Raw genomic sequence first — 27,961 nt, 5'->3', positions numbered from 1 at the left:
GCGGCAGCGGGAGCGGCGGGGAAGGGCCTGGCGCCGGCGGCGGCGGCGGCGGAGGGGGCGCCGCGGGCGGGCGATGTGAACGCGGCGCGCGGCCCAGGTGAGGCTGGCGGGCCGCGGGCGGAGGCGGCAGGGTCAGGGTGGCCCGTCGGGCGGCTGTCCGAACTCCCCCGTGGGCGCGGCGGGGCGGGCGAGAGGCTGCCTGGTCAGTGCCGGGGCCGGCCGGGCGGGGTCTTGAGGCCCTGGCACCTGCCGGAGGCCAGGCGCTTGGCCCCGAGGGGCGGCGAACCCGGGCAGCTGCCCTGCATGCACCCCTCCAGCCTCCGCCCCGGGAGGCTCGCTCTCTCTCCCGTACCGAGGGGTCTCAGTGACCGTTGTCCCCGGAGAGCCAGGCCCCGTCTGGGAGGGGGGATCAGCGGGAGGCTGCCCAGGAGCTGCTACCTCTGGCCACCGCCTTGCGCCAGGTAAACAGGCGGCGCGTGTTAAGCTTGGCCCGGGTGGTCTGCGTGGCCACTGACGCAGGGCTGGGGACGGACTGGGGAGGGGGCGTGTGAAACACTGCTCCCGTAGGCCAGGTAACTGTTTTGGGGCTACTCAATTCAGGGACGCTCCATCTTGGGGTTTTCAGTAAGTCTTTTCCATGCTGGGCCTCAGTTTGTCCACGTAAGAATTGAGAGTTTAGATGAACTCCCTACAGACCCCTCATGCTGTGAATGTCTGACATTGCAAGGTCTATGCCTGGCTCAACATGCTAGGCAGTTCTACCGAAGTCTCCCCCGCCACTCCAGATGTAGACTTTTTTTAACCACTTCGTGCACTTTGTCTCACGGAGGTTTAAAATGATTACCACAAATGTTTTCTTGGAAATAGCTTTACTGATCCTTCACCGTTCCTTGCTGCCGTCCATAGTTTTCCCGTGGAGCATTTTGCTTGCAAACATTTTGCTGTCTGTATTTGCCCATTCTCTCTTTGTTCCCTAGGCTAGGCTGTTTTTGCTTCACATCTGGATTATTGCAACAGCTTCTTAGTTGGTCTCTGACTCCAGAGGTTTCACCCTCCCCCATCCTTCCTTTATGCTAACGCCAAACTTAGTATAGGAAGTAAAAAAAATAGTTGAGTGCTTGCTTAGTAAAAGTCAAAATGTTGTGAGTAGTGGATGGACTGTGACTCTCCCAAGGCTTTATTTACAGTGGGTGTTCAGACATTGCCTGTGAATAGGTGATGTCTGTGACACAAAGCTGTGACCGATAGAATTCAGCAGGAGAGGTAGAGGTCAGTAAGGGATGGGACTTGAACTGTGTGTTAAGAGGGAGTAGGATTCAGATGGGGAGAAAAGGATCCTATGGAGTTAGTGATTAGAGCAGCCTCCTGGCAGAGGAGGGGTAAGGTGGGAGAGAAGGAGGAAAGGTTGATTAGGCTTGGTTCCTGCAAGATCTTGAATACTAGGCCAAAGTTGAAACTATTCTAAAGGCAAGCATATTCCAGGAAGAAAAGACCAGGCTTGCTAGAGGTGGAACCTAATAGAGGCTAGGATACTGAGCCAGGGAGCCATGGCAGTCAGCAGTAGAGAGCTGAACTGTCCTTTCTGCCTGCATCATGCTGTCCAGACTTTGCTACTTCCCCCACCCCCTTTCAAGGGTCTCTTAGCTTTTTCCCTCTCACCTGAACCTGACCTTTTTCCGGTCTCTGTTCTCCTAGTTTGGCCAGGTTATGACTGCCTGTGGGGCAGTTCCAGGCCTCCCAGCACATTCTCCATTTCACTTCCTTCAAGCCCCTGCTGAAGATACACTTCCTCCAGAGGGTGTTCCCTCACCGCCCTACCCCCATGCCTTTGTGGCACTGGGATTCCAAAGCAAGCTTCCTTGGTTATTGAGCTTGTCCTGGCCCAGCCAGAGCAGGAGTTTCGTCTGAAGGCACAGCATGTATGTGAATGCTTCTTTCAGACTCCTGCTACCTGATTCTGGACCTGGAGTTTTGAGAATAGGTCCTCATGTAGTTCCTGATTTTTGTTGGTAAACAACTTTCTTCTTAAAGGAGAAGCTGTTGGTAGTTATGAACTCTTCTTGTCCTTTGTGACTCCTGGCATTTAATGCTGCAATTCCAGGTGGATGTTTTCAATTTTATTCTCAGATGCAGAAAGCACAGAATAATTTTTTTTTTTTTTTTGGTTCTTTTTTTCGGAGCTGGGGACCGAACCCAGGGCCTTGCGCTTCCTAGGTAAGCGCTCTACCACTGAGCTAAATCCCCAGCCCCAGAAAAAATTCTTTAAAATATGTTTATTCCTAATCAGTAGAGAAAAAAAAAAAAACATGTAATTCTTAAGTCTAAGGCTATGTGGGGAAGGTCAGGGGACCAGACGGGCCTGGGTCTGAACCTCTGTACAGCTGCTCACTAGTTATGAACTTGAGCCATTTCTTATGTTTGCTGAGCTTGTCTTTTCTTTCCTTCTTTTTTCTTTTTTGGTGCTGCAGAGTTAATTAGCCCAGGGCCATACACATGCTAGACAAATGCTCTACCACTGAATTACATCCCCGCCTTGAGCCTGAGTTTTCTTACCTATAATGTGTAATGAAGTCGGGGTTGTACAGTTTTACAGCGTCATGTGCATCTGCCTGTCCATGTGCTTTCCACCTCCCCCATCTCCTCTTTATCTTCTGAGACGGGGTCTCATTGTATCTGGAGTTCACTGTTCAGCCAGACTGGTTGGTTGTCCAGCAAGCCCTAGAGATGCTCCTGTCCCCACCTCCCCAGTGCTGGGATTCCAAGCGTGAACCTCTGTGCGTGGCATTTTACATGGGTGCTGAGAATCCGAATTCAGGCCCTACTGGAAGTAAGCTCTTCAGTATAGACTGAGCCCTCTCCACAGCCACTAGGATTTTTTTAGTATATGTGCCGCCGAAGCGAGCACGCCACTAGGATTTTTAATGGAGATGGCATACAAGGGAGATAAGATAGCAAAACCTTGGAAGTGTTGAAGACATTTTATTATTATGATTAGGTGTGGTGTATTAGGAGTGAAGATGGACTGCCAAGGCCCTCTGTACATGCGTCCAGCCTGCCTTCAGTTGAAGCAAGAATGTCAAACATTATAAACCCAGAGCCCCATCATTTTGTTATATTTCCATTCATTTTCATGTTATTTTAGTTGAAATTCTGTTTCATGCTTTCAAACTTCTTCACTGTGTCCATTTAATGTTTTGTAGCTGACAAACTGCTGAATTTAGCTTAGTGAAGGTCGCCAACTGAGCACAGTTAAGCCTCTAATGGTTATTTTCTGTTGATGTTGCTGGCATGGAAAGCACCCTGGAAGAATGCAATTCAAGGTGAGCCTTTCTAATCCGTTTGTTATAAGAAGTGGAATGTTTGTATTTTTCCAGGTCTCCTGAAAAGCCAGCCAGGAGCAGATAAGCTGCTGCGTCTTAATGTATATTGAGAGTTTTGTTTTAAGAAAGCTTACTTCTCCTGCTTGAAACATCCTTGAATTCAGCTCATGATCAGTGTGAACCGTCTAGCCAGGTACAGTGGTGCAAAACTCTGGTGCCTTATTGGGGAGGCCGAGACAGGATCACTCGGATCCATGAGCTTGAGCCCAAACTGGGTAATATAGAAAAACCCTATCTTAAGAAGAAAAGCAAAGATTTTGAAACACTTTTGGGGGCCTACTTATTCAGTAAAAACAATGAGGAAATTTTCACAGTCAAATTTTGAAAATGATTTGAAGTGTTGGTTCAATTATGGCCCCTTACCACCATGTCAGACTAGCTGACTTTTGTAGGTTTTCTTGAATTGAATTTGTCTTTCTACTTGACATGGGTCATGAGGATCAGCACCAGGAAAAGCCATACCTCTCAACGGGAAGCCTGAATTAAAGTTCTCTTCTTACTGAGAACGTTTGCTCTTGAGACTGGGTCAGTCATTAGCTGAGTGACCCCAGGAAAGTTCCTTGTCTCTTGGACTAGGTCTCCTCATCTGTGCAGTGGGAATAGTTGTACTGTCTGTGTCTGTTGCCAGGAGGAGCTTCCTCTGTACAGTGTTTAGGGCAGGAGGTAAGGGCAGGTCTCACTGTTGCTGGTGAGGTTGCAGCAGCCATTCCTCTCCTGGGTGGAAAACTAAGAAGCAGCTTCCAATGTTTTGCATTGACTAAGACAAATCACACCCTCCCCAAATTAGTGTATCTGGGCAGACCTGGAGAGTGTTAGCGCCTCGCTCAGAAATGTAGCAGTTCGGATAAAAATGTTCTCGCACATGAATTAATGCAGTAAGAACTCTAAACTTGTTTTCCTTTAAATTAGGAAGCGCCCTTCATGAATATCCATCACAGAATGCCACTTCCTCCCCTCCCCCCCCCTTTTCTTGCCTTGACTTTCATCAGCATCACAATGCTTCCTGCAGCCCTGCTGCTCCTCGGCCTGCTCTAAGATGGGTTTGGAATCACAGACATTTTGCCTGGGAATAATGGTCCTTCCTCGTACCTGAAGCCCCTTCTAGACTTGTCACCTTCCTTTTTTTTTCTTGGAAGTGTAACTGGGCATTTTTAAAGGATGTGTAGCATCTCAGGGAGCAGCAGTGTTTCCAGGTGAGAAGGCAGTCAGCCACATTGCAGATTTAGGATCCTGCCTGTCCTGCCCCGGGGCTGTTTGAGTGCTGAGGGTACTTCTGCCGGTGGCAGTCCAGAGGTCTTGACTTACCTGCTTGGTTTAGGATAGATCAGCTGACCCATACAGTGAGCTGTGAGCCCAAGAGCTCATCTGGGTGTGAGACCATTCCCATTGCTTGCCTTGTGCTCTGCTAATGCTCTGGGTGTCATAGGGAGATCATTCTGAGGCTTTACCCTTGGTCAATATGGAGGAGACTTGAGGCCTGCATGTGTTGATTTTCCCAAGTGACATTTAGGAGTCCCTGGCTGGTAGGCCCTCTGGATGAGGATGCCACCGACTGTTGTGCTCTTTCTCCTCACATGTAATGTTAGGCGTGGTGCAGTGTTTTGCTTTTCATCCTAGCCGTTGGAAATGGTGTTTGAGCGAGGGTCATGTGCACTGACCTGCTGCTACTAGGCCTCTTTCCTGAGGAGCAGTGAGCATAGTCTTTGGTTCCCAGCTTTTCTTTCTTCCATCTGGCTCTGTAATGCCGCTTCCTCCTCAGTTAGCGCAGTGTGGATCAGTCCCAGTCTCTTCCCACTCCCATTCCTTTCTTCCCACTGGGTAGCCTAAGTGCAGCTTTGCTTTTTGGACGCTTGTTCGCCAGAGCATGCCAGCCTACACCCCAAGTCCTTCACAGCTAACTTCAGTTCTAAGCACATCACCAGGCTAAAGAGAATAAAAGGTGTGATTAACTTCACTTTCCATGTGCCCCATGGCCAGATTTACTCTAACAGGCCCAGGACAGAAGGAGAGGCTTTGTCAGGACATCAGTGTCACCCAGATCCCCAGATCCTCAGCTCCTCGGGACCAGCAGCCTCCTACTTCTTCCCTGCATGGAATTCCAACAGGCCGGCTTGAAGTAAAGTTTTTAAATAAGCTTGTCTTTAAAGTAAAAACATGCATATTATAGCACTTCTGAGCATAGGATAGAACAATATAAAAACAAGAAAACTCTCCCCATTCCAGCGCTCACTTCAGAAGGAGCCCTCAGAGAGTTCTGAGCATGAGCTTGCATGTGCTGGGTCCTAAGCAATGTAAGTAGGTCTGGAGCGGTGGTCGGCTGCTAAGGGCTGCTCTGCAGAGAGGCCTGCGTTTGGTTGGGTTCTCAGCACCCACACAGCAGCTCCAGGTCCAGGGGGTCTGATGCCCTGAAAGTCTCCTTGGGTACCCGAAGGCATGTGATGCCCATACAGACGAGATGTACTTTTCTTTTTTCCATATAAACCGTATCTAATAGACCTTAAAATCTTCATTTCCTCATCAACCTCATTGTGTCCAACTTCATAGACCTACAGACACCTGTGTAACAATGTATTTAACCAGTGTCACTGATGCAAAACCAGGAAGCAAACTAATCAGCTGTTACACAGAGCATGGTGACATGTTACAGATGTCTGGGCTGGCTCTCTTTTCTAATTCCTTGCAGAAGAAGCTTTTTCAGACACACCAGTAGAGCTAATTGGATCCCATTACTGGTGCTTGTGAGTCACTTCTTGGTTGCTAGGATTTGAACTCAGGACCTCTGGAAGAGCAATCAGTGCTCTTAACCACTGAGCCATCTCTCCAACCCTGCTTGGTGTGGGTTTTTTGAGACAGGGTTTCTTCGTGTAGCCCTGGGTATCCTGTAGCTTGTTCTGAAGACAAGGTTGGTCTCGAACTCACTGAGATCCGCTTGCCTCTGCCTTACAAGTACTGGGATTAAAGGTGTGCACCTCACTACCACCATCTAGTATGTATTTTTTTTTTTTTTAATTTATTATATATAAGTACACTGTAGCTGTCTTCAGATACACCAGAAGAGGGCATCGAATCTCTTTACAGATGGTTGTGAGCTACCGTGTGGTTGCTGGGAATTGAACTCAGGACCTCTGGAAGAGCAGTCGGGTGCTCTTAACCACTGAGCCATCTCTCCAGCCCTAATATGTATTTTTTAATATATTTATTTTTTTCCCACAATTTGGGAAAAAAATCCTAGAAACCATGTAGCCTAGATTGATAGAAACAATAAGAAAAAGGTGTGTCTCAAAGGCATAAACATGTGGACAGGACGAAATGTGCATGTGTAAAAGCAAACCAGAAGTGCTGACTTTTGTAGTCTATGAAATGTAAACAAACAGAGGTACAGTGTTATTGCTGGAGTCAGAGAGGATGACTGTACCTGGTGAGTTCCAGGCCAGTCTTCCCAACAAACAAAAATGCCATCTTTAATCGTAGCTGCACAAATGGCAGAATCAAAAGGTACTTGTTAGCACTTTTAACCCCTGTGTGGTTGAGTCAACTGTAAAGCGGGACATGATAGCGCAGACCTGTAATTCCAGTATTGGGAGGCAGAGGTAGGAGGGTTGGTTGCCTTGAGTTGAGGCCAGCAGGACTGTAGAATAAGACTGTCTCCAACGGGGTTGGGGATTTAGCTCAGTGGTAGAGCGCTTGCCTACCAAGCGCAAGGCCCTGGGTTCGGTCCCCAGCTCCGAAAAATAGAAAAGAAAAAAGAAAAAAAAAAAAAAGACTGTCACCAAGAAAGGAAGTCCTATGTGCATATACATCAGTGGCTGTCTGCCTCAGGCTCCCAAGGAGCTTGGACTATGGTGCGTGCCCCTGTACCCTACCTTTCCTTTTCCTTTTTCCCTTTTTATTGGTTTTTTTGAGACAGTGTTTCTCTGTGTAGACAGACTGGTCTCGAACTCATGGAGATGCCTCTGCCTCTGCCCCCCTTGTGCTGGGCTTAAAGGTGTGCACCATCACCACCCAGCTCTCTGCTTTTTATTAATCAGTCTTTGGTGGCTGAAACCAAAAAAGAAAAGCACAGTGTATGCCTTATTACATACTAGTTTCATACTTCTGCAGCACACATGTATACACACTTCTGCAAGCACGGTTTCTATATTCCATGTTTTTAAAAATAATTATTACATTCATTTATTTAGTGTGTAGGTAATGTACATGTCACTGTACACACGTGGAGGGTCCAGCTTATGTGGCAAGTGCCTTTGCCTGCTGAGTTCTCTCTAGCCCCTAGCAGTTACTTTAGACCAAAGGCTTTTTATGTGCTGATAAATATCACCAAATTATACCCCAGGATTCCATTTGCCAGCACTTAAAAGCTTGCTTATATGTGTAATGGCTTAAAAGTGGTACCTTGGAGCATGGTGTGCCTCAGTGGTAGTGTTTCTGAACCACATGAAAGGTCCTGGGTTTAATCCCCAGTACCGACTCCTGCTAAAAAAAAAAGTACCTTTTTTTTTCTTTTGTAATCCAAACATTTTAAATCACAAATAAAGTTAAAACATGTTTTGGTGAGGTTTTTGTCTTTTTAGTTGTAAATAGCCTTTGCCCATTTTTGGGGGAAATATGTTTGTGTTAGTCCAGTTTGATTAACAAATTAAGTAATTTGGAGCTAGCCCACTATCAAAACCAAAAAAAAAAAAAGAAAAGAAAAGAAAAAAAAAGGGATTTCCATTTTCCTGTGGCTTTTTAGAGAGAGAGGTGCGTTTTTTGTTTTTTAAGATTTATTTATTTATTTTATGTTGAGTACACTGTTGCTGTCTTTAGACAGACCAGAAGAGGGCATTAGATCCCAGTACAGATGGTTGTGAGCCATTATGTGGTTGCTGGAATTTGAACTCAGGACCTCTGGAAAAGCAGCCAGTGCTCTTTTTTTTTTTTTTTTTTTTTGTTTTTTGTTTTTTTGTTTTTTTTTTTTTTTTTTCGGAGCTGGGGGGACCGAACCCAAGGCCTTGCGCTTCCTAGGTAAGCGCTCTACCACTGAGCTAAATCCCCAGCCCCCAGCCAGTGCTCTTAACCACTGAGCCATCTCTCCAGCCCTAGTTTGTTTTTCTTTTTTTTTTTTTTTTTTTTTTTTTGGGTTCTTTTTTTTCGGAGCTGGGGACCGAACCCAGGGCCTTGCGCTTCCTAGGCAAGCGCTCTACCACTGAGCTAAATCCCCAACCCCCCTAGTTATTTTTTTGATGATACAAAATACTAATGTAAGAATATTGATGGTATTCAGTAGAAAGCTGAAGCAGCCAAACATTGCTTACTGGTTTTTAGGACACTAGCAAGCAGGCAACTGCTTTGAAGGCTTCAGGAGCTGTGTTCTGGTTGGCCAGGCTTTCATGTCACCTATAGAGACACTCCCTGTAAGAGTGTCCTTGCTTCTTTACCTCCTTTGTTCACACCCATGTGAAGGAACAGGGCTAGTCACTGGTGTCTCTTTTTAGCTCAGCATGCCTGTTGCTGCTTGACTCTGCCCCTGTCTCCGTTTCTGTACAGTGCCCTTTTCTTCCAGAGCTCCTGCAGGTAAAAAACATCTCTGTGCAGGGAGGCCTTGGAACTGAGCTTAGTATCAGGTCATCTTGCATTTTAGAGCAGTGCACCGTGTGGCACCCACAGTGCAGTGGTGTATCCTGAGCTTTTTCTGGTGAGACCATGCAGAGCTTTAACCTCATTGCCATCCAGTCTTCTGTTAGGCCTTTTGTTTCCTTCTCCTTTGCTCTGTGAGAGGAATGGTAGTTGAAGGACTAGCCCCTCTTCCCGTAGCCATGCCACAGTGCTTGGGTCTTGTGAGTGGCTTCTCGGTGTGCCCAAGTTCTCCCACTGTAAGCCGTTACTCTGAACTTAACCTTGTCGTTTGCTGCCTGGAGTCTGCTAGCAGCCTCACGGCCCTGTCTATGTACCTCTCTGTTAACTCTTGCTCTCTGGCCTGCAGCGTCTCTCAGTGCTGCTTTGTGTTCTATTGAGCGTGGGCTGAACCTGTGTTGTCTTGGGGGCATCTTGTCTCTTAAGATGTCCACTTTGAATCACCAAAGGGCTGTCATTTGAGCCCTGGCTTTGTGGTTTCTAACTAATTAAGGCTTTTGTATGAAGAAAGGACGTTTTGCTTAATGCAGGTATAACGGAGCCAGAGAAAAAGGTATCTGAAGAATCCAAGGCATCAAAACTGATCTGAGAAGAGGTCATGCGCTTTATTAGGAGCTGCCTCCGCCCCCCCCAATGTTTTCTTGATCCTAGCTCTGACCTGCACAGGTCTGGTTTTGATGCTTTCAGAAATGATCTGTTGTTAACATAGGCTGGCCTCCTGTCTTCCTCCTGCTATGCTGGCTGAACAGGCCATGAAGAGGTGGTTTTGAGCTGCAAAGAGGACACTTAGCATTTGTACTTTCAAGGTCTCTTACTAAAATACCTTCACTATCTTAGTCAATAGGAAGGTGCTTGTCACTTGTCCCTGTCATCTTCCTTCCTCTTCTGCCACTGCTGTTTTACTTCCGCTCCTCTGCCTAGTAAAATGGGGAGGTTATCCTCCTAGGAGGTGAGATTACAAACATGGAAACATGCTGGGAAACCAGCCTCGTGGAGTGACAATACCTGTCTCATTGAGGAGACGTGGGCTCCTTGAAGTGAAGCCTGGGTTGCATTCTTCCTAGCAAGAACCCAGCACTGGACCTCCATAGGATACCCTCATGCCCAGGAAGGCTGAGGGCTAGGACTGCAGGTGACTTGGAGGAATGAGAAGATAACCCTCCCACTGGTTGGACAGCAGAAGAGAACCATGAAGATAGCAAGCGGTAGCCAGTGTCCATGTTCTTATCCACAGCATGGCTCTCTCAGACAAAAACAAAATAGCTACTAATGGCGCCATGGGGGTGGGTCCAGTTTATACATGCTCGTTTTTAGAGTTAAAATATGACTAGTTTTCTCTCTCTTTTTTTCTCGTCTATTATAATGTGCTGGGAAGACATGATTAATCTGCTAAATTAAAGAACACTGATCCTAATGTTTTTAGTGAGTGGAATAATCAAATTCATTATTGTTTTCTGAAGCAGCTGCAAACTTAATCTAAATGAAAAATGAATATAAATCACATCTCTGCATTATCAAAAATGAATTTGATTTCCATCTCTCCCTGAGCTGGGAGGAAGCTGCATTAAGCCCATGTCAAACTGCAAGCCAGAGACTTTGTGAGTCTTTGCATTCCCTGTGGTTTGCTGTATGGAGGAGTTGATGTCGAGTGAGTATTTCCTGTAAGTGTAGAGAAATAATTTAAGTCCCCGGTTAGTATGCCGTTTACTGATTGCAATTAAATCCTAGTGCAGCACAAATGACAGGCTAATTCCCTTAATTTACAAAGAGTTCTGACAATCCAGTAAAAAGGCAACTGCATGCCGAGGATAAGAAGAGGCAGTTCAGTGATGGCTGCCTTCAGTTAGCCATGGACAGATGTTAGAAACATGGTGGGTGGCCTCCTTGGTAAAAGAGCGTGTGTATCACAGAAGGAGGTACTGTTTTCCCCCCTCCTGTTCCGCAAAGGTGAAGTAGTTTAATGCGTGATGCTGGTAGTTGTGGGGAGCAGCTCTTCCCTGTTTGGGCAAATCAGTGGTCACTTGGCACCTCTTAGAAGATGCTTTGGCATTACATGTTGAAATGCAAAGTCTCTCTCAGTTCTTCTGCAAGGAATTAGAAAAGAGAGCCAGCCCAGACATCTGTAACATGTCACCATGCTCTGTGTAACAGCTGATTAGTTTGCTTCCTGGTTTTGCATCAGTGACACTGGTTAAATACATTGTTACACAGGTGTCTGTAGGTCTATGAAGTTGGACACAATGAGGTTGATGAGGAAATGAAGATTTTAAGGTCTATTAGATACGGTTTATATGGAAAAAAGAAAAGTACATCTCGTCTGTATGGGCATCACATGCCTTCGGGTACCCAAGGAGACTTTCAGGGCATCAGACCCCCTGGACCTGGAGCTGCTGTGTGGGTGCTGAGAACCCAACCAAACGCAGGCCTCTCTGCAGAGCAGCCCTTAGCAGCCGACCACCGCTCCAGACCTACTTACATTGCTTAGGACCCAGCACATGCAAGCTCATGCTCAGAACTCTGAGGGCTCCTTCTGAAGTGAGCGCTGGAATGGGGAGAGTTTTCTTGTTTTTATATTGTTCTATCCTATGCTCAGAAGTGCTATAATATGCATGTTTTTACTTTAAAGACAAGCTTATTTAAAAACTTTACTTCAAGCCGGCCTGTTGGAATTCCATGCAGGGAAGAAGTAGGAGGCTGCTGGTCCCGAGGAGCTGAGGATCCTGAGTGACACTGATGTCCTGACAAAGCCTCTCCTTCTGTCCTGGGCCTGTTAGAGTAAATCTGGCCATGGGGCATATGGAAAGTGAAGTTAATCACACCTTTTATTCTCTTTAGCCTGGTGATGTGCCTAGAGTGAACTGTGAATTCACCTTGCTTACTTCCCAAAGCTTTTGAATGTTGCTCTGAACCTCTCAGCGCTTAGGGAAGCCTTGCTACAAGGCAGAGCGCACCCCCTTTCACTTTTTGCAGGGAAAATAGAAACTTCTAGGTATTAGCCATGGTATGCTGCTTCCTGTTGCCCTGTTGAGGCCAGCCATCCCACTAAGGAGACCTCGAAGAAGCCCCTTTCACCGTAATTATGTCCCATCACAAAGTGCTCTGCTGCTGGTGAGGACTCCTTGCCTTCCTCTCAGCCTTTGATTTGCTATTTAAGCACCTTCCGCTGGGAAATGCTATGAGATGGGTGACACCTGACCTTTTCTTAGGTGATGGGTGTATTTTTGTAAGTCTTGCCAAATGGATAAAGAATTGCATCTCTTTTTAAATTTTGTTTGTTTACTGATGAAATGATTATTTTTCTCTGTCTAAAAGGCTATTTTTATTCCTTGTTCTTAAAAAAACATCTGCTCATATTTATGGAGTTTTCAATTGTGATATTTGGTATTTATTATTTGTGAATTTCATACTTCTCAGCTATGTATTTTGTAAATTCCTTTCATAATTTGTTTTTTGTCCTTTTTTGTAAGCATTTTTAAGGTATAAAAGTTTTGCTTCTGTAGTTATACCTCTACATTTCTACATCAACATGATGCTGTACAGGAAGGATTAGCCAGAAGTTTATCAAGTTCCCCAAAACCATCTCTACTTAGAGATTGTCCTTTCCCTATACTTGAAGTGGCAGTGAATGAAGTCTTGGTGTGAAGTCCACGTCACCAGCAGCTTCTTTGGCCCCTGCTCTTCCCTTGTGCCCTGGCCCTGCTGAAGAGGAGCTTCCGGGAAGTCCTTCCGTCCTGACTCGGGCTCTCTCTCTTGAGACATGTGATTCCTTCTGTGGGGTCAGTTTCCCTGCAGGACTCACACCTCCTCACAGGTCTGGATAACCTTTCTGCATCCCTTTGACCCTGTTTCAAGTAGCATTTGCTCAGTTGGCCTTCTGTGACTTTCGAGTGACTCCTCAGTGAGAGTGAGGATGACCTGCTCTTACCAGGATTGATGGGGACGACTAGGACTCCCTGGTGTGGTGCCCAGTTGTGCACCAAATCTGGGTAGAGTTTTCTCTTCTCTTTTTTCTTTTTTAGGCAGGTTTTTTTTGTTGTTGTTTTGTTTTGTTTGTTTTTTTTTTTTTTTTTGGTGTGAAGTGGTGAGGAATTTAAAATGCTGTTTGCTCTATTGGATTAAATTAAGTATATATATTTTTTACTTCACAAGCACAACTGCCAGGGTGCTGCAGTAGCACCTTGGCAGTGCAGGGGGCTCTGGGTTCTGTGCCCAGCACGGTGCTTTAGTGGTGGGGGAGAATTGGGGGAAGGCTTGGTAACTACTGAAAAACACTGGAAACATGTGGCTTGCATTCTTACGGCACATCGGTGTTGTATAATAGATACATTTTAGAATTGTCTTTTAAAAAGGAATTTAACAAACAGTTCCATTGGCCTGTATTTCATTTAGAGACAGTGCTCATCTCTGCAGCTAAGGCTCATAACAGATGTGCTTCTTCACTCACCCGTTACAAAGCTCGCTCAGTGGAGAGGGTGCGGTTACCACGCCTGAAGACTGAGTTCAATACCTGGGATCCACTTGGTGAAAGGAAAGAGAGGGTTGTGGCAAAGTTAACCGGAAGTAAGGATGCTGTGGCTAGCATCTGTTGTGTTGAATACATTTAATACATTGTGAGGAGCCCTGACTAAGGACGATGCTACTCTTCGCAGTAGTTACTCTTTTCTATGTTTTTATAAGTAGTGCTTTATTTCTTGCTTATCAAGTTGTTGTTGTCTTACTCTGAAAGAGTATTTACTTCTGAGGTGAGTGTTTGGTGAGTTGTCAATGGCCATGGAGACCTCCTTTGACTTTCTGGTGCCCAGATCATCTTAGCCCTAACCTTAGTCGCTCAGTCCTAATCCCTGGTGTCTGCACACAGGCTTTATAATCCCTTAGTGGAAGCAGATGTCTGTCAGTTCCCTGTCTTCCTCTGGTGTCAGGTTTGTACCCGATGCAGAGTTGCCCTCCGTGTCTCCACATGGGGCTAGGACAGTGTGAATGGCCTGGAGAGCGTTTGTGCCTTGGCACTTCTGTGTCTTTTTCATTTAGTTCTGCCAATTTATGTTATCTAAACAGATGTCCATTTCGTGCAGATTTCAAAGTGATTTCAGTTGTAAGCCAGGGTAAATAAATAGAAGCATTTTCTTTTGACTAAAAGGTTTTAACTCACATTCTGACAAGATCGAAAACGCTGATGTGATCCAGTCAGACCGGCTGACTGAGCCTGTCCTGCAGGAGTCCTAGTGTACACTTGCCAACTCCTACTTTCCCCGGTGGCTCTTTGCTAGTGAGTTATCTGTTCCTCTTGTCCCTGCTTGTCTGGCCTCCTGAGTTGAGTCCGTTACTTTCACTATTTATTGCTTACAGAGTTAAGGCACCAATTTCCTTTGTACTTCTTATTGTAGATGATGCTTTCTAACCCTCAGCGTTTTATTGTAAAAAACTCGAAAGCTGCAGAAAAATTGCTTTTTAGGTTTTTGGAGACAGGGTTTCTCTGTGTAGACCTGTCTGTCCTCGAACTCACTCATAGACCAGACTGGCCTTGAACTCGGAGATCTGCCTGCTTCTGCTTCCCAAGTGTTGGGATTAAAGGCACGTGTTACCACTGCCTGGTTCGACAGGTTTTTACAGTAGCCATTGTCATTCTGTGTACCTCTGTAACATTTTACTGTGTTCGCCTCTTGTCTGTCCATCTGGTTTGGAAGTTAGTATTCAAGTCAGTTAGAGACACACAGAGGCCAACTGTCCCTGGTGCCTTTCTTGCCCTTGATTCAGTTCTTAGTAAGGAGTGTTTTACTTTCTGATGGTTGGCAGGTGTGATGGCGCACACTCCTGAGCCAAGCTGAGCGCTCAGCGTGCTCAGCTCAGGGTAAGCCTGAGTGTGAGGCCAGACTGAGGCCTTGTCTCAAAAAAAAAAACAAAATCAAAAATAGAATTGTTACTGGATCTAGTCTTGTGTTTACCTCAGCAGCTGTGGGGTGTGTGTGTGTGTGTGTGTGTGTGTGTGTGTGTCACAGTGCACTTGAGGTTAGAGGACAGCTTTGGGTTGTTTTGGTTTTCAGGTTGTTTTGGTGGCAAATGTCTTTACTCACTGAACCATTTCACTGGCTCCTTTGGTGTCAGGGGTTTTAAGTGGTTCAGAGCTTCAGATTCCAGGCCAGGAGTGGTGGGAGCATGTCCCAAGCATGCCAGTTCTATGAGCACCACTGGAGGGCCCTGCACTTGTGCTGTGCCCATCACTCCTTGCTTTTGCCTGAAATAACTCTCTCCTATAAGGGACGGAGTATTGCTTGTCTTGCAAAGATATGTAGGAAAAGCCCAAATCAAGATTGCACTGGAAAGAAATTTGTTCCAGTCCTTGTGACTACACACTTGAAAACTACCAATTGGAAATCTGTAAGTGGGAGCTGGGGAGACAGCTCATTCTGTAAAGTGCTTGTATTTAATCTCCCAGAACTTTGTGAGGGAAGGAATCAACTCCAAACATTGTTCTCTGGCCTCTACATATGCACTGTGGCACCCCAGACATAAATAAATAAAATCTAATAACAAGCAAATAGGGGACTAGAGTGGTGATTCCGTGGTTAAAAGCACTGACTGCTCCTCAAGGACTCAGGTTTGATCCCTAGCACTGACGTCATTGGTCACAGCCATCTGTAACTGCAGTCCCATGGGTCCAGCATTCACTCCTAGCCTCTGAGGATACTGCATGCACATGGGACGTAAACATACAGGCAGGTGAAACTGTCAAACACATAAATAATAGAGATTTAAAACCTGGGCTTGGGGACATGTGCCTGTTAGTTATCCTAGTGACGTGGCTGGAGACAGATGGATATTTTGGTCTTGCTGACCAGCAAGACTTAGCAGTTGGTGAGCACCCATCTCAATTTGAGGCTACTCTCAGAAAGTAAGATAAACCAAGATAACAAACAGTGTTGACATTTGGCTTCTATGAACATGCTCACACATGTGTATGTAAACATGTACACAGACATAAACCATAGAGAGAGAGAGAGAGAGAGAGAGAGAGAGAGAGAGAGAGCGCAAGAGAGAGAGAGAGAGGGAGAGAGGGAGAGAGACAAGGCAGATGTTCTGTACATGAATTGGAGCATTTTTGTAGGGCTCCTTGGAGACCCTCAGCAGCAGGTGAATGGGAATGTTTCATGAAGGACGCCACTTTTCCTCAGCTGAGGCAGCCCTCCTGTGCATGCCGTGCTTTACTTTTGATAACGTTGAGTATTGAGTAAGAGTGCCACTGGGCTAGTGGCTTATTTGGCTGTAGCTGAATTAATGGAAAGATGGAAGATAAAACCGAGCAAGAGGAAGAATGGCCAGGCAGACCTTAGTGCTAGCGACAGAGTCGCAGCGAGCTCCATTTATGCTGCTTGCTCTTGTTGAGGAGCCCTGGCGAATTACGGGTGCTCTTTGTCTCTGCAGATTACGTCTCGTGTCGGGAGAAATGGACAGCAGCAGTTTCATTCAGTTTGATGTGCCTGAGCACAGCAGCACCGTTCTGAGCCAACTAAACGAGCTCCGCCTGCAGGGGAAGCTATGTGACATTATCGTCCACATTCAGGGCCAGCCCTTCCGAGCCCACAAAGCCGTCCTCGCAGCCAGCTCCCCGTATTTCCGGGACCATTCAGCACTGAGCACTATGAGTGGCTTGTCGATATCCGTGATTAAGAACCCCAGCGTGTTTGAGCAGTTGCTCTCCTTCTGTTACACTGGAAGAATGTCCTTGCAGCTGAAGGATGTTGTCAGTTTTCTGACCGCAGCCAGCTTTCTTCAGATGCAGTGTGTCATTGACAAGTGCACACAGATCCTAGAGAGCATCCACTCAAAGATCAGTGTGGGAGACGTTGATTCTGTTACCATTGGTGCTGAAGAGACTCCTGAGAGCCGGAATGGGGTGAAAGATGGCAGCTTCTTCACCAGTCCTGTTGAAATCTCCCCTCCGTACTGCCCTCAGGTACGACAGCCTCCAGTCAGCAGTGATCTCCGGATGGAGACGACCCCCAACAAAGCCCTTCGGAGCCGCTTGCAGGAAGAGGGGCACTCAGATCGGGGGAGCAGTGGGAGCGTGTCTGAGTATGAGGTTCAGATAGAAGGGGACCATGAGCAAGGGGACTTGTTGGTGAGAGAGAGCCAGATCACCGAGGTCAAAGTAAAGATGGAAAAGTCTGACCGGCCCAGCTGCTCCGACAGCTCTTCCCTGGGTGATGATGGCTACCACACGGAGATGGTTGATGGGGAACAAGTTGTGGCCGTGAATGTGGGCACCTACGGCTCTGTGCTCCAGCACGCCTATCCCTACTCCCAGGCAGCTTCACAGCCTTCCAGTGTGCCAGAAGCTTTTGGAGGTCAGACCAATTCCAGTCCATCCAGGTCCATGCTGAGCTGCTTCCGAGGCCGTGGGGCCCGCCAGAAGCGGGCTCTGTCTGTTCACCTGCACAGTGACCTGCAGGGTGTGGTGCAGGGGTCTGATAGTGAAGCCATGATGAACAATCCCGGTTATGAGAGCAGTCCCCGGGAGAGGAGTGCCAGAGGGTACTGGTACCCATACAACGAGAGGTTGATCTGTATTTACTGTGGGAAGTCCTTTAACCAGAAGGGAAGCCTCGACAGGCACATGCGGCTGCACATGGGCATCACCCCCTTTGTGTGCAAGTTCTGTGGGAAGAAGTACACGCGCAAGGACCAGCTGGAGTATCACATCCGGGGCCACACCGATGACAAACCGTTCCGATGTGAGGTCTGTGGGAAGTGCTTTCCATTCCAGGGCACCCTCAACCAGCACCTGCGGAAAAACCACCCAGGGGTCACCGAGGGCAGGGGTCGCATGGAGTCCCCCGAAAGAACAGATGTATATGGGGAACAGAAACTTGAAAGTGATGCGTCAGCCTCAGAGATGGCGCTAGATTCCCGCCTGGAAATCCACACAGTGTCTGATGCGCCTGACTAGGACCCGAGCAAAGCACACCAGTCAGTGCATCGTCGTCGTGATTTGCTTTGTTGTAATCTTTGCTTTCCCCACCAAATCTCTCGGTTTTTCGCTAGTTTCTCTGAAAGTTCTGGGTGGGGTACTTCTTGTGTTTACTCTCCCCTCCATTCCTCTCCCCCAAGGAGCTCAAAGCATGAAGGGCAGTGTATCCAGGGAAAACACAGGCTGACAATATTCCTCTTTGGCTAAATGCTTCTCCCAACTCTGCCAGTGATTCAGCTATGCCAACTGATTGACCCCACATGCTCTGCCAGGGGCCGCACTCACTGTAGGTGCTAGCCTGGGTGCATTTTCACGGAGAGAGGCTAGGATGCCGTCAGCTGGTACAAATGGGTAACCTTTTCTAATTTAAAATTACTTTTAGGGGGTAGTTAGACAATTTATATATATATATAATAAAGTGGTTATTATATATATAGTATATATACATTCTCAAATTTGAGTTTATTCTGGTTGAGGTGAATGTAAGAGGAATATATAATTTAATACAATGTGAACAGAGCTCTGGCTTTGTTTCAGCCCCTCCTACTATGTTAGTTTTAACCCTTCGTTTCCCTTACAGAAGAATGTCAGTAGACTTTCATATATAGTAATCATTGTGTCCAAATGCAAGCAAAGCAAATCACAGTGTTCGTAGCTCTGCTTCATAACAAACACATAAACCAAATGCCATAAATAAGGTTCCTTCAACTGTAGTGGGAAACCATTTTGGAATTTTTGTTTGTTGTCCAGGTACACTGGACAACCTGTGGTGCTGACCTTTCTACACAGTGTAGTGTTACATTAGCCAGCCCCAAAGGAACAGTGGTTTTCAAGGTTTTTACTGGCTTACAACTCTACCTTCATTCCGTACTGTAGACGCATACATACCAGGTAACTAAATCGCTCCACCTTGAGTTAGTACTCTGACTAAAGGACAGGAATTTGTAGAGCTTGTCTACAAAATTCTCCAAGAAGTGTTGTGGTTTTGTTATTTTTGTTATTTCCTTTTGGTTCTCTCTCTCTCTCTCCTCAAAATCAGCCAGTTCAGGTGCACAGCAACTTTTCTATGCAGTTCCCAGGGAAACTGCAGACCTTGGAATTTGTACTTTTTGTAAAGCTATATACTCTACGGGAATTGCAAGCAATATATCTATCTTAGTATTGTGTGTGCTAGTGAGAGCCCCAGTGGCTCCCTCACTCTCAGTGTTTCCTGCTTAAAGAAAAAAGTCAGAACTCTCTAAGATCCTCTGTGTGTTACCAGATCTGTGTATGTCTCACCATTTTTGGTCATGTGGTGCTATTTTTATGTTAAGTATAGGTCAGTATCAGTCTAGAAAATGTGAAACCTACCAGTAGTAATGACTTAGTTACTTTCCTCTCAAGTTCACAGCTTGAAAAGAAACCTCAAAAGCATGTGCTGGCAAACTGCTTACTGTCTGAGCTGTGTCCGGTCAGTGCTTGGAGAATGTCTGTTTGCCGTTAGATTCATACACAGCAACAAGCTTCGCAGATGGCTCTGGTGCTGTGGATCAGGCAGAGAGCAGTTCAGGGAGCCGCTGAGGGGCCAGTCATACAGCTGGCTGCCGGGAGTCAGCAGCTCTCCACTCTCTGCCTGAGACCTGAGCTCTGAGACCTGGACTCAAACAAACAGAAACCCAGAATCTGAGGCCCAACCTCAAAGGCTAGGAGCTAAGGAATACTTTAAGATGTTTGTTGGTTTGCCATGCTTTTTTGGCTCTTAAGATACCAAGAATGATGGGCTTGGGGGGAAATTTTTTGTTGGTTTTGTTTGTTTGTTTGTTTGTTTGTTTTTGAGAAAAAGTTTGATTCCAGCCCTTGTGTGTAGCAGCAGCCCCAGCGGCGGCTCAGTAGCCCCTCCTTAGCACACAGGATCTGCTCATATGTGAACGCCTCACCTCAGTGTTAACTCCTGTAGATGACTAATCCCGCTGCTCCCAGGAGCCGCTCTTGCTAATCGGGTATACGGTATGCCTTTTCCTCGTCAAACTGCCTAAGTCGGGGTTTGTCCTCTCCCTGAAGCATTAGTTCAGCTGAGAAAGCTGAATGCCTCAGGGGAGGCTGGGCCCCAAGTGTTTACCTACTTAAGTGTGTTCTGAGGTTTCAGGTAAATGTCTGTGATTTTCTCATTTTCCTTACATGAATGAGTTTGGTTTTGATTTTTTTTTAATTAAATGCAAAACTTTTTTTTTTCATGTTGTGTTATCAATTAAGTTTGTGACAAGAAAGGCCCTAAATCTAAGGATGTGAGATGTCGGGCTCAGGGAAGGAGCCTCCTTTTTACTTAGGCCTGGGGCCTTCTGAGATGCTTCCAGAGCTTTCTGTGGTGAGCATAGTACACTTGGGCAGCTCGTCCATGTCCTGGGCCTTGTCACTGTCTGTCAGAACTCATAGACACGGAGTTCTTGTATTTGTCAACTTGTTTAGCTGGTTTGAGTTTACCAAAGAGTGACTTATCCAAAATTGTCTTTGACAAAAATATACATTGCTTTGATTGTACAGTTCAGGTTCAAACATTGTAATGGGACTGGTATAGGGCAGAAAACCGACTTGAGTTTAATTGATCATGATTCCGCATCTGACAAATTGCGCTTGCTCCCATTCGTGTTGCTGACACTTTACCCTCTCCACTGATAGCAGTGTTAAGAATGAATTCTCAAGCCATAACACAGTACTGTAAAGTTCACAGGGCTTCGAGGGAGGCAGCGCCCAGGCCAGCACAGTGCTGCATAGCCTGTCTGCAGTCACCATGGGGCAGCAGCCGTTCATTGTGCTTAGCCACATGAGAATGTGCCAGGAGAGGCATCGAGGCCACCTAGCAGGCCTCTCTCCCTGAAGCGTACTGTGTAACTCCTTGTGGACAGCAAACCTGTCCCTGTACAGTAGTAGGTTAGGTCTCTCACTATAGCTGGTGCACAAGTCCACTAAGATAAACAATATGTGAAGACATGTTTTACAGTGAAGTATATCCTGCCTTCCCACAGGCCTGTGCGTGATCGAGTCTCCTCTCAGCTACCTTTCCATGTTAGACAATGTGAAGACAGCCACAGCGCCCGCCCTTCCCTGCGACATTAGTACCATTGCACAAACTGTGAAGACGTTTTATACTTTTGCTAACACTTGTGGTTTTCAATCTTTGTTTGTTCTCATCAGTACTCTGCCCTCTTGTTTCTACTAAAGCTGTAAATACATTTAGAAACCATTTGTAAATACAGTTACACAGATGAGTTCATCTTCCTGGTCAGTGGGAAAGCCTCCCCGATCAATCGGCTCTGCCGTGGCAGGTTTCTCTCTCTCTCTCTCTCTCTCTCTCTCTCTCTCTCTCTCTCTCGTGTGTGTGTGTGTGTGTGTGTGTGTGTGTGTGTGTGTGTGTGTGTTTGTTTAAACAGCAGAAAGGATACTGTCAGTTCACTGTTATGCAGAATATACTGTAGGTAGAACTAAGGTGGTAATTTTTAAATCTCCCAGAGGTCTATAAGTGTATATGCCTCCTCTAATGATGGCAAGTCTAACCTGCCTCCGTGTGTGTGTGTGTGTGTGTCTGTGTGTGTGTCTGTGTGTGTGTCTGTGTGTGTGTCTGTGTGTGTGTCTGTGTCTGTGTCTGTGTCTGTGTCTGTGTCTGTGTGTGTTTTAACAGCCCGGATTCTAGGGAGAATCCGCAAGAACACAAAGCAAGGGCTAGGGGACATGTCCGTGTGAACAGACTCTGCCTCGGGCTGCTGTGTTTCCCTTTAAGCTTCCCACTTGTTACTGCTCTGTTTTTGTAGTTACCATTGTTCTTAGATTCTATAATGGTTTCCTGTGAAGCCTCCACTGAAAGGGACTCAAATATGCAACATCTAAACTATTTTCCAAGGGCTCATGCCCCTTGAATGGTGCTTCTAGCCTGGTCAGGGTTATTTATTAAATTTTATATATGAAAGTACTGGGGAATTATGTAAACTCTTTATACGAGACTATCTAGTTCTTACATCATAGATTTCATATACTCAGTGCAGCTGAACTGAACGTTCAGAGAAGTCATTCACTTTGTTCCAGATTTGTAATGGTCGTCACACACATCGTCTTCAGTAAGTGCCAGAGTTCCCACTGTTCCTGCCAGGGCTTGCTAACTCCAGGTGCCCCCCTGGGTCTGGCACAGACAGGGCTATTGCTGCTCCTGCTTAGCTCCTGGAGCAAGCTTTGCTCACTGCCCTGAGTGGCAGATTGAGCATACAAATCTCTCACTGCCCTTCAGTGACAAGCATGCTGTGAATGCGGCCTCAGGACTTGGAGAACAAGCTCCAGGCTGCTGCCCTGACTAGAGCAAGAGGTAAACTCACCTGCCTCCCCTGAGAACGACCATTTTCCTAATGTGAAACCACCTCTTACCACTTTAGCAGTAGGGCTAACAGTCTTCTGTTACAAATGGCTGAGCAATGTGAATGACTTCACATGGTGTCATTATCTTGCAATATAAACTGGTAACCTCAACGCCACACTTCATCACCACGTGAAGTAAATGAAGCTAGCTAAGCGGATGCTGTATCAACTAGTAACTTGCCATTAAGGTTATTTTATAGCATGAATTGAAGACTATTTATTCAAATGATATTTTACTCATATTCATTTTGCTTTAGGTTTGTGACATGAATATTTCAGTGCTGCTTCATTTCGTTCTGAATTCTTGTTTCTTGCTTGTAAATGGCTTTTTTATGGTAATAAATTCAATGGAGATTGCTGTTTGTAAATAAAAATGCTGCTAGAGCAACCTTGCTGTGGTCTCTGTCTTCCCACCCCACCCATGTCCTCCAGGAGCACCCCTGCCTCAGACAGACCCCACCCATGTCCTCCAGGAGCACCCCTGCCTCAGACAGACCCCACCCATGTCCTCCAGGAGCACCCCTGCCTCTGACAGACCCCACCCATGTCCTCCAGGAGCACCCCTGCCTCTGACAGGCATCTGTTTCTCTAGCCACTGGTTCTCTGAAAGGCTAGATGTCTCCTAGGAAGACTGAAGTACTGTGGTGCTCTGAACCTTTCCTGTGTGGCCAAGAGGGGTATCCTCAACATGCACCATGCTGAGTGCACAGCCACCTCGGGGTGTCCTGCCCAGTCCTTACAGTGGGGTGGGTGCTCTATCTGTGCCTAGCCAGTTGGCAATGACCAGAACTATTTTTTCGTCCTCCTACACTTTTTTTCTCTTTGTCTTCCTCCTACTCTTCCTTCTCTTCCTCCGTGCTCCCACTCACCCCCATCTCAGAAGCCTTTCTTCCTTGCAGCAGCCCTGCAAGGGTTAGACCCTTCACAATAGACTTACTGGGTGCTTCCGCTTCCTGTCTACTGCACAGCCACTAGAGGGACTGTTTATAGTCAACTTGTCTCCACCCACTCAGCCTCAGCTGAATGCACAAATCCTGAACTCTGGACCTTATGTTCTTAGCACAGACCCTGTACCACAGGGCGGTAGGGCTGGCGTGCAAGCATGGGCCAGCATGGCTTCCCACGAGTCTATAAGTCAATGGTTTCTTGCTTGTGTGTTCAAGTTGCTGGAGTTCTCTCCCATTTGAGCAGGGCTCCTTTACAGTCAGGTGACATTGAGTTGGTATATGCTATGGAAGGCCTATTTGAGAACCAGCTTCCCTTCTAAGTGGAGCCTGCCTGCATTAGCTTATGTGAATAGAGGCCTGGCTTTGAGTCTTACCTTTGCCTGACCATGGATTTGAGTCCCACAACTTCCTTTTGCACTTCCTTTCCACTTTAGGGTTTTACTTTTTGGGACAAGGTCACACATACATAGTCCAGGATGGACTTAAACTTGTTATATAGTCAAGGATGCCCCTCCTGCTCTTCTAGATTGCTGGGATTAGAAGCGTGCACCCTGTCTTTTCCATGCTGGGGCTTCCTAGGGAAGCATTCTGCCAACTCATCCACATCCCTAGCCTCCCTTCAGACTTTTAGCCAGTACAACTATGGGACCCACTTTTGACAAGTCTTGGTAGAACCTGGAGGATTGCCGCCTTGGCAATCAAGTTACTGCCAATGACTGTCATTTTAACTAGTCACTTCCAGATGTGTTCCACCACATATCTGGGTCCCTGGAGCTGGCTTCAGAGGATTTCCTAAGTGATTTTTCCCCCTCTGCTCAACCCCTTCACTTTCTTCCCTCAGTTTTCTAAGTATTACTGTGAGTATCAAAAGATGGCTGTTGCCTTGACATGGAGACATCCAGGCTCTGGGGCTAGATTCCATTATGGCAGTTCCTTGAGGCCTCACTAAGTTTCTTGAGAGTGTCCTTGCTTTGATCGATGATTCTTCTCCAGGGTGCTCTGGCTTCCATTCCCCAGGGTGCCAGGCCTCTGGTGCTGTTCAGATAGGGACAGGACTTCCTGTCTTGCTTTTGCCCATCTGTGGATATGGGAGACAAGCTGAGCCAACTGCTCGTCTCAGCTTTCTTGTTGCCCTTTAATCACAATATCTCCAAAACTCTCTCCTCTACTTTGACTCCTTCACATGTTAGAGGCAAGCATCACAGCACTAACTGAGCTAACCCACTCAGCCCTTCTTGCCTACTCTGCTGTGGCTAGGCGGGTGGTGAAATGGGGGGGGGGGGTGCTACCAGGTTACGATAACAACCACTGACTGCCTTCTTCCCTCTTCTGCAGTGCCCCTGCTCCCCTTCCCTGGCCCCCCTGAATAGGCCTCTTGCCACCAGGCTCTGTTGAAAGGCTCCACTTCCTGTGGCATTTTGCTCATAAACACACAGTTTTAGAAACTCTTAATGTGTGAAAGTGTGTATGATGTGGGAGTGGGCACACCGCAGCACTTGTAAAAGTCAGAAGACAACTTTTGGTTCTCTGTCCTCTGTACTGCCTTCATAGGGGTTCCAGTGACAGAACGAAGTTCATCAGGCTTGTACCAGTGCTACACTCTTAAGACATCTCAGCCCCCTGCTCCCCATCTTTTAAAAGATTGGGACTAGCTGTAAGGACCCTTGAGACCCTAGATTTTTGCCAGAGGGAAGAGGAGCCAGATAAAACTTAGTCTGAAAGAGGAGGCTCAGCGAAGGGACAGGATCTTGAAACAAAAGTCAGGTGGATTAAGTAGCTTAGAGCAAGCTGGGTGGTAGTGGCGCGCGCTTTGAATCCCAACACTTGGGAGGCAGAGGCAGGCAGATCTCTGTGTGAGTTTGAGACCAACTCAGTCTGCAGAGCAAATTTCAGGACAGCAAGACATACAGAAAACCAAAAACAACAGAAAAGAATTAAAGAAATTCCTCTGATCCAGCACAGTGGCTTATGTCTGTGATCCTAGTACACGGGGAGGCAGAGACCAAACGACCAGGGTCTTCTTAGTCTACGCAGCAAGTTGGAAGTGAGCCTAAGCCACATGTAGTGCCTAAAAACAAACAAAAGAAGTGGAGGCTGCATACATATGGCAGGCACACACACACACGTACACACACATACACACACACACATACACACATACAAACACATACACATACACACATACAAACACATACATATACACACATAAACACATGCACACACACATACACACATACACATACACACATACACACACAAATACACACTTACATACACAAACACACACATACAAACACACATACACAAATACACACATACATACTCAAACACACACACATACAAACACACATACAAACACACATACACAAATACACACATACACATACATACACACATATACATACATACACAAACACATATACACACATACATACACACACACACATCACCACCACCAACAACAACAACAACACCAACAACAACTCATGAATCTTTTAAAAACCAGACAAAATCAAAATGAACAAGGCTTTAAAAGTATGAGGTGAGGTTAGAGTACACACATATGCAATGTATGCATTACATAAGAATACATGTGCTGATTCACCACCTATAGATATCTGAGTTTTTAAACTGAATACTTAATATTTAATGATAGCAATAGACTCCAAATACAGGTAGTTAGGAAATAAGGATGTGTTTGGGACCATGTGTTAGGATTTTTTTTCTTTTTTGATAAAAGGTTTCTCTGTGTAGCCCTGGCTGGCCTGGAACTTGCTCTGTAGACCAGCTGGCCTCAAAGTCACAAACCCAGTCTCCCTCTGCCTCCTGAGTGCTGATTTAAAGGAGCACGGGACCACCACCCAGCTTCTCTAGCGTCTCTAACACTTGTAGCTGAATCCGAAGAATAACAGTTAAATGAGAACACGGATCACAATAGCTACAGCTCGTGTATTAGGCTTGTTGTATCTGGTTTCAAGCTAACAAATGTGGATTCTACGCTGTGGCCACGGGGAGGCAGTAGAACTCAGTTCACCCAACACAGAGGCAGCATCTGCTGTAGAAGTCCACATTTAAAAGGCTCCTGCACAGAACGTTTCTACATACAGTTGGCAAAGGCAAGGTCAGCCTACTGACTCCCCCGGGGTCTATATTGCCTTGGAGGCTAGCCAGCATCTGGTGTCTGCCCTCAGCTCTAGGCCTTGGAGCCAGTGATGCACAGGGAAAGGTATCTGGACTCTGCCCCCTGGGTGTAAAGACAGACTGATAGCATCAGAATGAAACTGAGTGAAATTCCAAAGAGTCCCTCGTGGAATGCTGAAATGCAGCCGGTTTAGTACCTAATTTGAAGTCGCTGTTCCTAGTAGTACTAACAGTGCCAGCTGCCTCTTATGTACCAGCTAGCAGGTGCCAGTTACCAGTTAACAGGTGCCGGCTATGGCCTCAGACACTCCCACTTTATTTCTTGAATCCTTGAGCGACTCTGCTAGGTGGCGTGTGCTTCAGATATTCAGCTCGAAGCTTGCGCCCTAGGTGTTGGGATCTCGAGGAGCTGTGGGCCTTGAAGTGGTGGGATCCAACGGGAGATTCTTAGGTGACTGGGGACGTAGTCCCTCCCTCCCTATCCTCTTTTTCCTCTTCAGTGCTTTGAGATGCTTCTGCCCTAATGTGTCCCATCACCAGAGGACAAGCCTATGGCCACCTCTTTTTGCGCTTGGATCCTTCCAAACTTAAGAGAATAAACACTCATGTTCACCCCAACCCTCTCTCTGAAACAGGCTCTCTTGCAACCCAGCCACCCAAGCTGACCTTGAACTACTGAGCCTCTCCCTTTACCTCCCAAGTGCCGGGATCAAATCGTGTACCACCAAGTCTGATTTAAACCTTTTCTCTTTATAAAGTTAACAGCCTCGCTTGTTTGGTTGTGGCAACACAGGGCTGACTGATAAGGCGAGTACTAACCACTATTATTTCTATTTGACCCACAAAGAAAGAAACACATTTCTGGGACTGGAGACACGCACCCTGACACAGTGTAAGGCAGAGTGATTGAATATACGCTAGACATCAGGGCCTCGGCAGTAGACAAAGCAGGCAGAACTCAGGGAACAACTGAGAGTTAGGCTGAGATACCTGACCACATGGGGGGCAGTCAGGGAAAGTGACTCTTGAGAGAAACCTGACGGTGAATCCCAGTGGACCGGCTAAGACGAGAGAAAAGGAGGGAGAGATTTCAGGCAGAGGGAACAGCATGAACAGAGGCCTTGAAGGTGGAGGCATAGCTCCTGGCTTGTTACAAGACGCAGAAAACCCAAGGCCACTGCAGCACAGGGTAGCGGCCCGAGAGCAGTATTAAAGGGCACCAACCCAAATGGATTTTTAGTCCAATTAAACAAGTTTTATTATATGTGCATAATCCAGTCTGTCCAGCCACTGCCAGATCTGAGAGGATGGCCCTGAACACAAGAGAAGTGGGGTTCTTACAGACCCCAAACTGCAAGGGTTTCCAAGGGAATTTTGGTTATGTAGTAACTTGGTCTAACTCTAGGATTGGGTTTTGAGCTTCCCCATGGGGGCTTTGGTGACTTTTTTTTTTTTAAATATTTTATTTATTTATTTACTTATTTATTTATATCAGTATACTGTAGCTGTCTTCAGACACACCAGAAGAGGGCATC

General features: G+C 46.5%; 1 protein-coding gene across 5 annotated transcripts; it reads left to right on the top strand.

The window, feature by feature from the left end:
- On the top strand, positions 1-22,726 carry Zbtb34 (zinc finger and BTB domain containing 34). Of its 5 annotated transcripts, none has more exons than NM_001399597.1 (3): positions 1-97; positions 3,201-3,320; positions 16,413-22,726. In NM_001399597.1, exons 2-3 carry the CDS (start codon positions 3,289-3,291, stop codon positions 17,935-17,937), a joined length of 1,557 nt encoding a protein of 518 aa, NP_001386526.1. In that variant the 5' UTR covers positions 1-97; positions 3,201-3,288; the 3' UTR covers positions 17,938-22,726. The 5 variants fall into 5 exon arrangements, with proteins under 5 accessions (NP_001386526.1, NP_001386527.1, XP_038962140.1 ...); XM_039106212.2 differs by lacking the exon at positions 3,201-3,320 and adding an exon at positions 3,375-3,513 and having other exon boundaries at positions 28-97; XM_039106211.2 differs by lacking the exon at positions 1-97 and adding an exon at positions 109-461.
- Positions 22,727-27,961: the final 5,235 nt, after the last annotated feature.

The sequence above is a fragment of the Rattus norvegicus genome, chromosome 3 (genome assembly GCF_036323735.1).
Source record: "Rattus norvegicus strain BN/NHsdMcwi chromosome 3, GRCr8, whole genome shotgun sequence".
Lineage (NCBI taxonomy): Eukaryota > Metazoa > Chordata > Mammalia > Rodentia > Muridae > Rattus > Rattus norvegicus.
The sequence above is the reverse complement of the archived record's forward strand: the minus strand, read 5'-3'. Positions and strand labels throughout refer to the sequence as shown.

Bases quoted from the DNA above. Each gene is read 5' to 3' on its own strand.
- Zbtb34 (NM_001399597.1), top strand. From the start codon at position 3,289: ATGGAAAGCACCCTGGAAGAATGCAATTCAAG. The intron at 3,321-16,412 runs GTGAGCCTTTCT...TTGTCTCTGCAG, and splicing joins CTGGAAGAATGCAATTCAAG to ATTACGTCTCGTGTCGGGAG.